The 13439-nt window shown below is 44.1% G+C and overlaps 1 protein-coding gene across 2 annotated transcripts in view; it reads left to right on the plus strand.

The window, feature by feature from the left end:
- Positions 1-366: 366 nt before the first annotated feature.
- ARHGAP20 (Rho GTPase activating protein 20) overlaps positions 367-13439 on the plus strand; it is a 146423-nt gene continuing 133350 nt past the window's right edge. Inside the window, exon 1 of one of the 2 annotated variants that reach the window (XM_061628622.1) lies at positions 367-760. In XM_061628622.1, coding sequence (XP_061484606.1) covers positions 662-760 — 99 coding nt within the window. In that variant the 5' untranslated portion in view covers positions 367-661. The remainder of the gene's footprint in view (positions 761-13439) is intronic. The other variant, XM_061628623.1, reaches the window with a different exon arrangement.

The raw sequence follows: 13439 nt of genomic DNA on the forward strand, positions 1-13439 counted from the left end.
CCTTTGACAATTAAAATATATCAAAATAAAATAATTAGTGTTTATATTATTAGTATATTAGCATTAGTCTCTAATAAATAATAAATAGAACCAAAATAATAAACAAAGTTGCCTTACTTCCATAGCAAAGTAAAGCACAATCTGAAAATCACACACAAGTACACCCCTCCTATCTCGGAATTCTGCAGTCTAACTCAGCGGGCGGAGCTTAGCAGTGTGGACTATAATTAGAGGCGGGGCCAAGTAGGCGGGACTATACAAGGGGACCTTCACTCTACCACACGGCCCTAGGGGTGTGGCTATCTGTGCCGCTTCTATCCAGAGGTGGAGCCTCTTGGTGAGACGCCTCTTGCGATTTACCCGCGGGGGGCGTGTCCAGCTAGGTCGATGTCTGGCGCGCTCAGATTGCCTTTTGCATCTTCGTTCGAGCTCGCCGCTTCGAAACTCTTGCTCGGTGCGGAGAGATGCTGCAGTAGCGGTGGCAGCTTCGAAAGTCCTTCGCCTGCTTCTGTTCCGTGCTGCCTTATTCATGGTCAACAGAGGCAGAGGGGCTCTTGCAGCCGCTGCCGCCGCCGCCTTTTGCCCTGGGCTCGGGGCGAGCCTGTGATGACCCCGGGCTTACTTCGGGCTGTTTAAACAGCAGGGGAGAAAGGGGAGCTTCATGGAAGCGATGTCCCCCCAACAGGATCACATCGGGCAGGGTCGCTCTTCCTCCCTGACCGGGGGGTCCCGCCTCTCTGCAGCTTCGGACACCAAGAAGGTGAGAGTTCCGTCCTCTTTTTTCACCTTCTCCCGGTCATCGCTGCCGCTATGGCAAAGGACGGAGAACACGTCCTTCTCTTCCTATGCAAACGGAGACCAGCCGGCAGTTTCCCCTTCCCCGATTTTACAGCAGAGGCTTCCATTACCTTTTAAAATAAATAAATAAATCCATCCTTGCCTGAAACTTACAGGTCGGTTCTGTACGTGCGCTAGGCCAGAACCCCTGCTATGTATTTCGACGGGGCTTACGCGCCAAGTTAAGGGTGGCGAGGATCGCTGCCGTGCAGCTCCAACTTACACAGCTTATTTGGAAGTCCCGCTGAGTTCAGTTGGAACTCGGCTCCGAGGCCGGCAGCTTCAGCCTGTTGGCCATTGGGAGGGCGAGACAGCTCGGTTCGTGAGCTGTTCTTAGCATGACACCCCGCCCTCATTTACCCTTCTCCCTTTCTCTCTGTCTGGCCATCTATTCCGGGAAAGCGAGACGCGTTTGCTTTTCCCTGGCTGTCATTACAGCCGGTGGGTAACCATTGTCGTCGCTGTTGATTCATTTTTATTGAAGTGTGATAGTGGAGGGTGCAACCTGTGAAGCTTTCCCGTTCTTGCGGGCTGCAAACGATGGCCCGCACGCTTGAGAGCGAGCCCCGACCGCAGCGGATGAAGCTCGCTTCCGAGCAAAAAACAACACCCCGCTTGGGATCGGGCTGCGCGGCTAGAGGAATGCGCAGCATAACGCGCGCGGGTGATCCTTCTGTTCCCCCCGCCCCGAAGAGCTGGAACTGGGCGCCCCGCCGCTCAGCTGGTCGTGATCAAGCGAAACCCACCTGCGGCTCTTCAAATCGTCGCCGCGCTTCTGTTCCTGGCACATCGCGTTCCTTACAAACGCCACCAGGGAAACCTCGGCGAGGTGTGGGAGGAGAGAGGTGCGTGATTTCCTCCAGCCTCGCTCTCCCGCCCCTCCGCGCCGCATGCGTATTTCACGTTCTCTGCCCCGGGTTTGCATGCCTCTGTGGTGTGTTTGCGCTTGGTGGATGATGGATGGACGCGGTTGCGGTGTGGCTCTTTGGCTCCTGCAAGCGCCAGAGGTAGTAGCTGCTTTAAGGTACTCTCGCCTTGCAGAAAGAGCAGCGGCAACGGCAACGGGGCTTCTCTTTCTATGTCAGCAGCTTACTGACGGTGCCATTCGTTGACCGAGGGAGTTCGCGATCGATATGAATTGAAGATGGCATCGTCTCAAGTGTGCTGGGCGATCGCGTCGGGGTGGCATTTTGTATAGTTGCGGCTGGCTGGATCTCTGATGGCTCACTTGGTGTGTATTACTCAGGGGTGTAATTAGGTAATTTTAGCTTTTGGATTTAATGGTCTTAGCGCCCCCCTCCTCAAGATGGTAATGCGTATTAATTCACTTTTTAAAAAATGTGCTAAGCCTGCCCTGCTATGTTTTGTTTGGGGGGGGCGCTTCTGCTCATTCTGCTGAATGGGCCCCACAGACTTCTGCCCTAAAGGCTCCACTCTGTTTGATGCTTCTGAAAAGAAAATGGGACAAACTGGAGAACACTTGGCACTCCCAGTTTGGGGCATTTGAGCTGTGAATATATTTCTGTCGGAAAATATTTATGTATATAGAAAATTCTTTAAATTTAGAGGTTTATCTCTCCGCTAGGGCTGTACCCCTGTGTATCCTTACCTGGGAGAAAAGGTGAAATAAGCCTTATTGAAAACAGTGGGACTTCTGAATAAACAGGCATAGGATTGTGTTTGTATACGAAGCACCTGAGATGCATACCTTCTTGGAAATCTGTACAACAACCCTTTAAGGAAGGCTAGTATTGTTATTCCCATAGTACAGATTGTGGGGTTTGTGAGGGGAATTGAGCTGAGAGATGGTGTCTGGGCTTAGGTCAGCTAGTGGATTTGTGGCTGATGAGATTTTTGAACTTTTTGGTGAGTAGGATGGGAGGTGCTCTTGTTTTTGCTTCTTGCATGGTGTACCGGTTAGAGTGTTGGACTAGGACCGGACTTGGGAGACCAGGATTCAAATTCCCACTCAGCCATGAAGCTCACAGAGTGATCTTGGACCAGTCATGGTCTCTCAGCCTAACCAGCCTCACAGGATTCTTGTGAAGATAAAATAGAAGGAGGGGGAGAATCATGTACGCCACCTAGAAGTCCTTGGTGGAAAGGTGGGATGTAAATGTAGCAGTAACATGCTACGCTACAACCAGACTGTAGATGGCCACATATGATTGAACATACATGCTACATGTGTGTTCTATGAACGTGCATCAGGGAAACTGCAGCCACTTCCGGCAAGTATACAAGACAGAAGCATATGACTGTCTTACATGGCAAAGTACATGCAGGGGTTGTCCAATTCCTTCTGCAGAAGCATCAGTGGTGTACAGGAAATCTTTCCTTTTGGTAGAATGACTGCTTTCTCTGCCTGAAATCTTACGGCATTTCTTCATTTGTAGCAGGCCAGTAGAATAGAGAGGAGGAAACAAAATTGGACAGTTGTTCCCATCACCAAATAAGGTGTATGTTAGACATTCATTCCCCTGCTGTTTCTGAATTTTCTTTGGATACTATGAAGAACCTTATTTTCATATTTATATACCTGGCTTTTGTTACACTGCATAGTGTAACCAAATCTGTTTATTTTTCCTTAAATAAACTTTTAAAAATACCCCTAGGATAGTAACAAAGTACATGAACTTGTGCAAACCTAAGAACATAAGAAGAATCCTACGGAATCAGACTGAGAGTTCAAGTTCAGTGTCTTGTTGCCAACTGTGGATGGCTGGATGCTTCTGGGATGTCCACAAGTGGGCATGAACAGCTCTCCTCCAGTTACCCATTTCCCAAAGTCAGCAATTAATATTGTGAGGCACCCTGAACAGAGACTCCATTGAGCTATCACAAATGGGACCTGCTGCAACAAAATGTTGCAGTGTAGAGTACTCCTGTACAGGGCACCAGCCATACAATGCATTCTTCTGGGATATTCTATTCTATTTTATCCCCTTCTCCCAACAGTCAGCGAGCATTCCATGGCCCACTGAGCGTGCTCAGTCTTCTTTGGACTTCTTGGGGTTTCCCTGTCCAAATATTTTTGGTACTTCTGCAAATCTTGGGTTTTTCCCAAGCCTGGTGCTACCTCTCTTTTGTGTATGAATGGTACTGTTTTGCTGCATAAGGATCCCCACTTGGTGAATGAGTTCGCTATTAGAATAGTAGAGCTAAAAGGGGCCTATAAGGCCATTGCGTCCAACCCCCTGCTCAATGCAGGAATCCAACTCAAAGCATACCCAACAGGTGGCTGTCCAGCTGCCTCTTGAAGGTCTCCAGTGTTGGAGAGCCCACCACTTCCCTAGGTAATTGGTTCCATTGTTGTACTGTTCTAACAGTTCGGAAGTTTTTCCTAATTTTCAGCTGAAATTTGGTTTCCTGTACCTTGAGGCCATTATTGTGTATATATATATATATATATATATGGCAATATGGTGCCCTGGGATTGATGGGTGCTGAAGGGTATCTTATATATAGGTTGGCTAGTAATGTTATGTTATATATAAAAAGGTAGAAGCCTTCTTGGAACTCACATCCCCGACTCAAAAGCCCAGCTGTGTATAGGGGCTGGTTGTGGCTGCTTCGTAATGAAGAAGCAACTTGCACTCAGAGGTGCTCTGCTGTTCTTGCTTTTTTTTGAACTCTTGCACATGTTCTAGCTCTGACATGTATTTGTATTTTTTTGTGTGTGTAAGCCGCCTTGGGGGCCTATTTGGCCGAAAGGCGGCCTAGAAATAAAACATTACATTACAACATTACATTACATCTTTTGGGATGGGCCCTGATTTGAAAGGAGATGCTACGCTTGTTATGCTGACCCCTCTCAGTGCCATGGCTACCATCACTCTTTCTAGAGAACTTGCTTGCACATTGATTGCTAACCAGGCTAAGTTCAAGCTTCTGGTTTTGGTGTACAAAGCCCTATACAGCTTGGGACCAGAATATCTGAAAGATCGTCTTATCCCTTATATACCCAGTCGATCACTGCACTCTGCAGGTGAGGGCCTCCTGCAGATACCATCTTATTGGGAGGTCCGTTCTGTACAACATAGGAAGCAGATCTTTAGTGTAGTGGCAACTACTCTTTAGAATTCCCTCCCCTTAAATATTAGACAGGTGCCATCTCTGTTATCTTTTCAGCGCCTATTGAAGACCTTCCTCTTTCAACAAGCCTGTTAAGACCTTATCCCAGTCTCCATCTGTGTTGGAATTGCTTTTTAAGATGTTTTTAAAGGTTTTTTAAAAATATGTTTTTAAAGATGTTTTAATATATTTTAATACCTGTTTTTATGATGTTTTATAATGTTTTTGTTTGCCACCCTGGGCTCATACTGGGAGGAAGGGTGGCATATAAATTTAATAAATAATAAAAATCATTTGTGCAATCTTGGTGGCCTGAATAAGTGTTATGCATGGCTGTGGCAGATTATGGTGAACCTCTTTTACTGCAAAGCCCATTGTTGTTATTCCAGTGGATGAACTGTCGTATTGATCATATTAGGGTAACTGTTTACGAACAGTAAGGACATACAGAAAATTGCTCCCCTTTTATTCTTTCTGAATTGCAGGATCTATTATCCTCAAACCACCTGCTCTAGAGAAACCTCACTGAAATGTCTGAGGCTAGAGCTGAGTTATCAGCATAGTGTAACAGACAGAATTTTAGGCCTGGGTGTGGGATACCCAGGTGCAAATATGTTTTACTCCATAAGGCTCAATGGGTGGCCTTAAACAATCTCATCTACTTCATAGGGTTGTAGGGTGGATAACCCAGGGCCAGCCCAGCCATATGGCAAGGTGAAGTGACCTGCATTGGGCAGCAGCATGGGGAAGGCAGGAATTGGAGTTGTAGCTCAGTGATGGAGCATCTGCATGCAGAATATCCCAGCTTCAGTCCTTAGTATCTCCAGGTACAGCTGGGAAAGACCCCTGTCTGACTGGCAGCTGCTGTCCAGGGTTTCAGTGTAGGTAATACTGAGCTAGATGGACCATTGGTCTAACTCAATATGCTAATGGTCTGTCTTCAAGTCGATTCCGACTTATGGAGACCCTATGAATAGGGTTTTCATGGTAAGCAGTATTCCTCTGAGGCTGAGAGGCAGTGACTGGCCCAAGGTCACCCAGTGAGGTTCATGGCTATGTGGGGATTCGAACCCTGGTCTCCCAGGTCATAGTCCAACACCTTAACCACTACACCATACTGGCTCTCAAAATGCAAATGTACTGCCTTCAAGTCAATTCCAACTTATGGCGACTCTTATGAATAGGGTTTTCATGAGGCTGATAGGCAGTGACTGGCCCAAGGTCACCCAGTGAGCTTCATGGTTATATGGGGATTCGAACCCTGGTCTCCCAGGTCATAGTCCAACACCTTAACCACTATACCACACTGGCTCTCAATATAAGGCACTTATATTCCTATGAATGGTGCAGCAAGATTTTAAAGGGCTTGGCTATAGTGGGGGAAGGGCATTTGGACTGGGATACAAATGCAGTGAAATAATATTAATAAGCAGAATGTTCAGTAATGAAATACAAATATATTGAAACAAGCAGAATGTTCAGTAATTAAACAAATCCAATGTTCTTAAAGCACACGGATCACCTCTTGTGGTATAGGCATCTAGGAGAATTCCAGAGCAGAAACTGGAATTTTCTGCTAGCTGCACTAGGTTACAAAATTTGTTCTGTATTTCAGGACATACTTTGTGTGTGTGGGCTTGCCTTTGTGTGTGAAACCTGGCAGAAGAAAGAGTGTGATTTATGAGTCAGTTATGTTGGGGGCTCAGAATATTTCAGCTTGCATTGCCCCACTACTTTTTAAGAAATCTGGACCTGCCAGATACTATTCCAGAATAAATAGTGTGGAGACTAAAGGGAATCAAGCTGGGAAGGAAATCTCCTATTTGCAGGGTTTGCATTAAAATGTCATTAAATCCCTGCAAGCACATTCTCCTTAGAGAACTGTTGCAGCAGGCTGCTAGATTGCTTATTGGGATTTTAATGCCTGCCTAGGTTATTATAGTGCACTTCATAAATATTTCCAGTCCTGATCCCGCTGGGGGAAGGGGGAGGGAGAGAAATGGAGACTCCATATATGTAGTTTTCCTCCTGTACGGCAGCCCTCAAGCACGGTGTGAGACTGCTGTACCAGCCGATAAACATCTTACTTCCTCAGAGCATTGGCTGATCAAAATCAAGGACTTCCAGCAACTGAAGTCTTGTGCCCTCCTATGTTCAGTCTTAAGTTCAGCTGGCAATAAGAAATCATGTCTCATCTCAATAGCAGAGGGGTAACTGGGTTAGTCTGTTGCTGTAAAAATGCCACACACTCTTGTGGCACCCTAAAGGCTAACATATTTATTATGGACTGGAGCTCAAGTTCCTCCTGCTGGGAGGAAGGGCGGGATATAAATCAAATAATAAATAAGTCATCCGATGCGTTTGATTAAGCGGCCTCTAGGCCACAAAAGCTCATATCATATAATAAATTCCTTAGTTTTAAGGTGCCACAAGATTATATTTGTAGTCTTAACAGCAGTCAGTTGTTCGGAGGACTGCTGAAAATGTTGCATTTTAGTCAACACCTCTTATAATGATTTTTATTTCTGTGGGGGGCCAACCCAGGTGCCAGTAAGTATCCTAGTCTAACTGTTGGTGAGAGCATTAGCATAAAGTTGGGGTTGCCAACCCATTGTCCGCAGGTGCCCTCAAAGGTTTTTAGTGGCATCCCCAGCAGGTATCCCAGAATCTGAGCTTTCATATATATTTTTTAAAAAGTGAGTCTCTAGTCTTTCTAGAAAGAGCGTTATAGAGCAAAATGTGCAAGTACCCTTCTAACTGATTTATGTGAAATGAACTAGCCTGGCTGCTCCTGCATGCCACTGTTATTAGCCAATGAGTGAAGTCAGAGCTCTGGTAAGTGAATTGTTTAGACACCCGGCAGTAGGAATCCTTGGGATCTAAAACGCTGCTGTTCTACCCTCCCTTTTAGTGCACCTTTCCTGCTTCTGTCTTTCCCCCCCTAGTCCTTGGAATCTCTGTACTTTGCCTTCCTTTTTTCCCTAGCAATGTGGATGAATCTTTCCTGAACTGGGTTCGCCTACAGTCAGGTAGTACCTTGAAGTGATTTTTTTAAAAAATACTACTATACAGTAAACATGGGTGGATGTTAAAGAATCCCCCTCCCTGCAAAATGCATTGTGAAAACTTAGCAAAGAGGCTTAGCTGTGTTTTCTGCTTTAGAGGTAAAGACCAGGGACTCATTAAAAATTAACTGTATTGTTAACTTACAGTACCATGTATACAATATCATACATGCCTACTCACAAGTAATTCTCTTTGTGCTTAATGGGCTAACTTCAAAGTAAGTGTGTATAGGATGGCAGCCTAGGCTTTGTTTTAGGGTTGGCATTGGGGGAGAACAGGGTTCTTGTGCCTCTAACAGCTGTATGGCAGGCAGAAATTCAAGAGGTCAGGCCTTTTATAGTATGGAAATAAAATTTTGGGGAAAGCTTCAGCATGACTACTCTCTAGTTTTGTGTTATGCCACACCTGCATGGCAGCCATTTTGTAACTGATGCCCCCAGCACTCTCTGAAAATTTGAAATGTGCCCTTTGGTCCAAAAAGGTTGGTGACCCCTGACATAAAGATACAAATAATTGTAAAATAGGTCCATTTGCAGTATCAAAATATTACAATAGGGAATTGTTTGCTCAGGTTTGTAAATGACTACTTGCTTGTGGACCTCCAGGTAGGGAAACTTTGTACTAGGGAAGAGTTGATTCATCTTTTCATGCTTCTGAAGTGCCACAGGTATTTTAAGTTCTCTTGTTTGATCTAATCATTCCGTCAAAAGTTCCAGCCCGACAGCTGGTGTACCTCTTTCTTGGGTCCTATGGGGCTCGTTGAAACGAATACTGCAAACACAATTACAATGTTTGTTTTATATATATATATTTAAACAATAACTGAAAGGAACATAACACCATGTATGCCAACAGAATATATCATATATCTTCTTAACATAATAATTCCCAAAGTCCAATGCATTCAGCAAGACATAAATGAAGAAGTTGCTTGCAGAAAGTCCAGTAGAGAAAATTCAGAAATTTCCAATTGCAAACTTCAAAGCCCTAAATAAAATATAATTTAAATTCAAATACATAAAGCCACAAAAGAATTAATTTACTCTTCCGTCCCCTTTACACACATAATTGTAAAACCCCATTACCTAATTCAAGGTGACAAGGGCCTAGTCCTTACTCCCTGGCATTAACAGCTCCTTTTCTCTTCAGCTTCCTCACGGTTTGTACTCAACTCCTTAATACAATCCTTCCATAAGGTTTCTCCACCCACTGGACCAAACCAATATAACCCATAGGGGTTACACTGGCATATGTTTCTCATATCTTTGAGACAAATGGGGTTCTTATGGGAATAAAATATTCTGACTTTGGGGCTGTAGCCACTCTGAGTAGACCCAATGCCATTAATGTCCATTAATTTCAGTGGGTCTGCTCTCAGAAGAACTTAGATGGCTTGGTTAGCAAGTGAATGACTTGCAACTGTAATGTTAAGTGTGCCTCTAATCCTATTGAAAGTAGGTTTAGGCTGTCTAAGTATAGGACTGAACTGCTAGTTTGGTATTAACAAGGCTGGGAAACCTTGGCTGTCTGAGCCTTTAAAACTGTTCTTCTGGTTCTGGAGCACAGGAGCAGTTCTTTATGCAGTACGCTCCTGATCATCTGATTCTGGATGATAAAAATTTGATACTGGCTTTTTGGAATTGGAAATATTTTTTCTGGCTCTGCTGTTAGACATGAACACACATGAGTGCATAACAGCTGCTGAGTCAGGGCTGGGCCAGATTGGGGATTTTGCTGTATGCTACGCTGTTAGTTTGTACACTGGATGGTTTTATTGCAACGTATATGCAACCAACCTCCTAGGTGTATTCTCTCTAAAAAAAAATACAGAATCCATATAGATCTTGGGGAATGTAAACATGCAGTGAAAAGCATCAGTATTTCATGGGCTATCCCTGAGTAGGAATGGACAAGATAAAGTGGGTGGGGTAGATTTTGCAGGAATGGAATGAGAAACTATGGTTTGTGCCAGGCTTCTATTAAAATTTGCTTTATATAGGGTTATCATTGAGGTCTGCTACAGATCTTCTCTAATTAAATCTTTTGAAACTCAGAGCCAAACAATACATTATGCCTTAAGATCTCTCAAGATCTTAGTGGGCCAACTTCCCTTGGTATAAATGGAACTTAAAAATTACAGGTATTTCATGCTGACTCTATGTAATGTGAAGTTCCTGGGTAAGTACTCAACTTTCCCCCTCAATGCTGGGTCTTAAACTTTTGATGCTTGTGTCCGAGAATTTGTAAGGAATTCTGTGGTCTGGAAAGTAACTTGTGAGTCATCTAGCTGGATGGAGACAAAGATATTTATATTGATTATAGTAGTGTTGGACTAGGGCCTGGAAGACCAGGGTTCAAATCCCCACTCAGTCATGAAGCTCACTTGGTGACTGTGGGCCAATCACAGGCACGTAGCCTAACCCACCTCAGAGGGTTGTTAGGATAAGTTGAGGTGGGGAGAATTGTCACATGTATAGGGCTTTCAGCATTCTGCAAGGATTTCTGTGTATTTAGTAGTAGCATGACATGCAGAAATTAAGCAGGGAAAGCTTCTTTCAACATAATTTCTCAAGAAAATCTGCACCTCTTCAATTTCTGTCTTTTTATATCAGTTAAAGGCAGAGGAGCCCTGCCAGAAAACAAAGATGGCAACCTGTTTGTGAATGCTGCTCTCCAAGTGACAAGCTGTTATTGTCCATAAATCATTTTTCTATGCAAATTCATTCAAGAACCTGAGGACTGTTTGTTATAAAAGATTGTTGCCACTGGGAGAGCTCATGGTTGTTGTAATCAAATGAGTACATTACATGCTGTGACATGCACGTGTCGGTTCTTTGTATTCTCAATTGTTTGTTATCAGAGGTGTTCAAAATAGTTTCTCCGTGTCTTGCCTTTGCTATTCTGGCAGAGGATAGTCCAGGAGTGATGCATGACAGACCGTTTTTGATGGTTAACTTAGAAGGTCAGGGAATTCCTCCCTGCACCCTTATTCACTTGGGAGTGCAGGGGGGGGAGCAGGGAGGGAGGATGGTCAGGTAATATTTTCTTTAAGGCTGCACATTTGGAAGTTCATCACATTGAACTCAGTAAGGCTTATTGCCATGTGAGCATGCATAGAATAGAGTTGTAGGGGGTCTGAAAATGATTCCAGCGAGGAGGAGTGGTAAGTAAAAATTAGATTTGTAAGGGCAAGTGTGGCCACATGCACGCTATCTATTTGAAGCATGTTACAGAGGCCCAACTGGCCTCAACCCAAAGTTGGGTATTTAGTGTTGCTGGGCCCATGCTGTGGAACAGTCTTCCAGCAGAGATTAATCCGGCATCCTTGCTTTTGACTTTCAGACATCTCTTGAAGAACTTTTTCTGCCGACAGGCCTATGTAGCTGTTGAAAACATCTCTTGAATAGCCAGTCACTTTAATGATTATTTTGCATTGCTTTTAAATGTTTTTATGTTACTATACTTTGCTCTGATGTTTTGTGAGAGGGGAGTATATATACTGCCCTCTCACAAAGCATCAGGGTTCCCCCACAAAAAATAAATTCCAGAGAAGTTTAACAGTCAATTCCTTTTCCCAGGGAACTCTGGAAACTGTAGCTCTGTGATGGGAATAGGGGTCTCCAACACCTCTCAGCACCCTGCACAAACTACAGTTTACAGGATTGGGGTAGGTAGGAAGCCGTAAGTGTAAAGTGGCATAATAGTGCTTTAAATGTAAGGTCCGGATGTGGCCTGTGTTTGATCAGGTCAGCTTGTTTCATTGACATGGTTTTTTAAATCAATGCCCTTGTCATGTTTGGGCTTCAATAATATGTCTATCAAAAATTATTGATGCAGTAATGATTGCTGAAAGGGGTATCATATTCCAGAGAACTATTTAAAATAAGAAATGTGCCTTTAAAATAAGGCAACTGTACAAAATGTGGCAGGTGATGGCTTCTCTTACAACAGAAGCAGAAAAGTGTAGACTGGCACACAGCCTGAACTGCTAGTAAAATCTGAAAGCTGGCGGCTGTGATTGTTTTTAACCTTGGAGGGGTGTTACTCTAGCCTCTGGCACCTCTATGATGAAAACCCTATACACTTTGCATTAGAAGCTGTAGTGGAAAACCACTTCAATTTTTAGACTGAGAAGTGCTAGCAGGGACTGTTAATTGACGTTTGACTCTGCTCTGTCTCTGTGGTTCTTTGTTGCAGACATGGCATCAATATTATAGAGTCCTTCTGGTATGATCGACCCATCTGGCTACTTATTATTCTCTTCCTGTAGGCCATTTTGAAGAAGGAAATGGCGGTTGAATAAGGGCACTCACTGTGGGATTATGGTCCCTGGTGCAGTGGAACTGATGCTTTCTTTACACAATATCATACTGTAAGAAGGGAGGAAAAGGGCTGGTGATAATTAAAACAAAGCTAGCAGGTAATAACAGGAACAATGTAAAGTGAGGAAAGTTTTTAATAGAGATGGATACGTAATGTGCTTATGGATATGTAATGTGTTTTTATCTCAAAAATACACATACAAAGGTTGTATATATGAATTTACATTGGGTTTACATCAGTGTGTCAAAGTTTGCACACAGAACTCTGGAAAATGAAGTATGGGTTATCTCTTATAGGACCTTAGGCCTCTTTGCAGAGCTAACCAGAAGTCCTCAAGTTGGTGTTAAAGCAGCTTTTGGCTTTCACACAGGAATGTCTCAAGACAGCAAGGTCAAAATATTAAGATCTGAACAGGGTGGTCCATGACAGGTGTTCTTGGAGATCACTGACTGATAGGGTCGCCATAAGTCGTAATCGACTTGAAGGCACATAACAATAACAACAGAAATATCTGTTGGGTATAGGTATGTTCTTAAACCACAAGGTTTTTGCCTATTACTGAATTTCTCTACTTTTTAATCCTGGAGGTAAGAAATGGGATCCTGTGCAAGCTTGCTGAGAATGGATTGATCATTGCATACTTATTGAGTTCAGTGGGATTTACTCCCCTGCAATCTTGCTTAGGATAGGTGAAACTGACCACAGGGGATGGGGTGGGGAAGAGAGGGAAGGGAGCAGGCAGGAGGGGGAGGGGGAGGGCAGGTTTGAACATTTGCATGTTTGTTGAGTTCATTGGGATTTACTCCTGTGCAATCATGCTTAGGATAGGTGAAACTGACCAAGGGAGAGGGTGGAGGGGATGGGGGAGGTGTGAAAGAAGGGGGAGGGAAGGGACAAGAGGGAAGGGATAGGAGGGAGGAGGAGGGGAGAGCAGGTTTGATCATTTGTATGTTTTTGAGTTCAGTGGGATTTACTCCTGTGCAATCATGCTTAGGATAGGTGAAACTGACCTAGAGGAGGGGAGAAGGAAGGGGGGAGAGGAGGGGAAGGGGAAGAGATTGGATGGGTGGGCATTGGGCAGAGGGGAAGCCCCTTTCCTTTCCAAAAGGAAAACATTGTGAACAGTATCATTCTTTTTC

Source organism: Rhineura floridana, chromosome 5 (genome assembly GCF_030035675.1).
Source record: "Rhineura floridana isolate rRhiFlo1 chromosome 5, rRhiFlo1.hap2, whole genome shotgun sequence".
NCBI classification, from domain to species: Eukaryota; Metazoa; Chordata; class Lepidosauria; order Squamata; family Rhineuridae; genus Rhineura; species Rhineura floridana.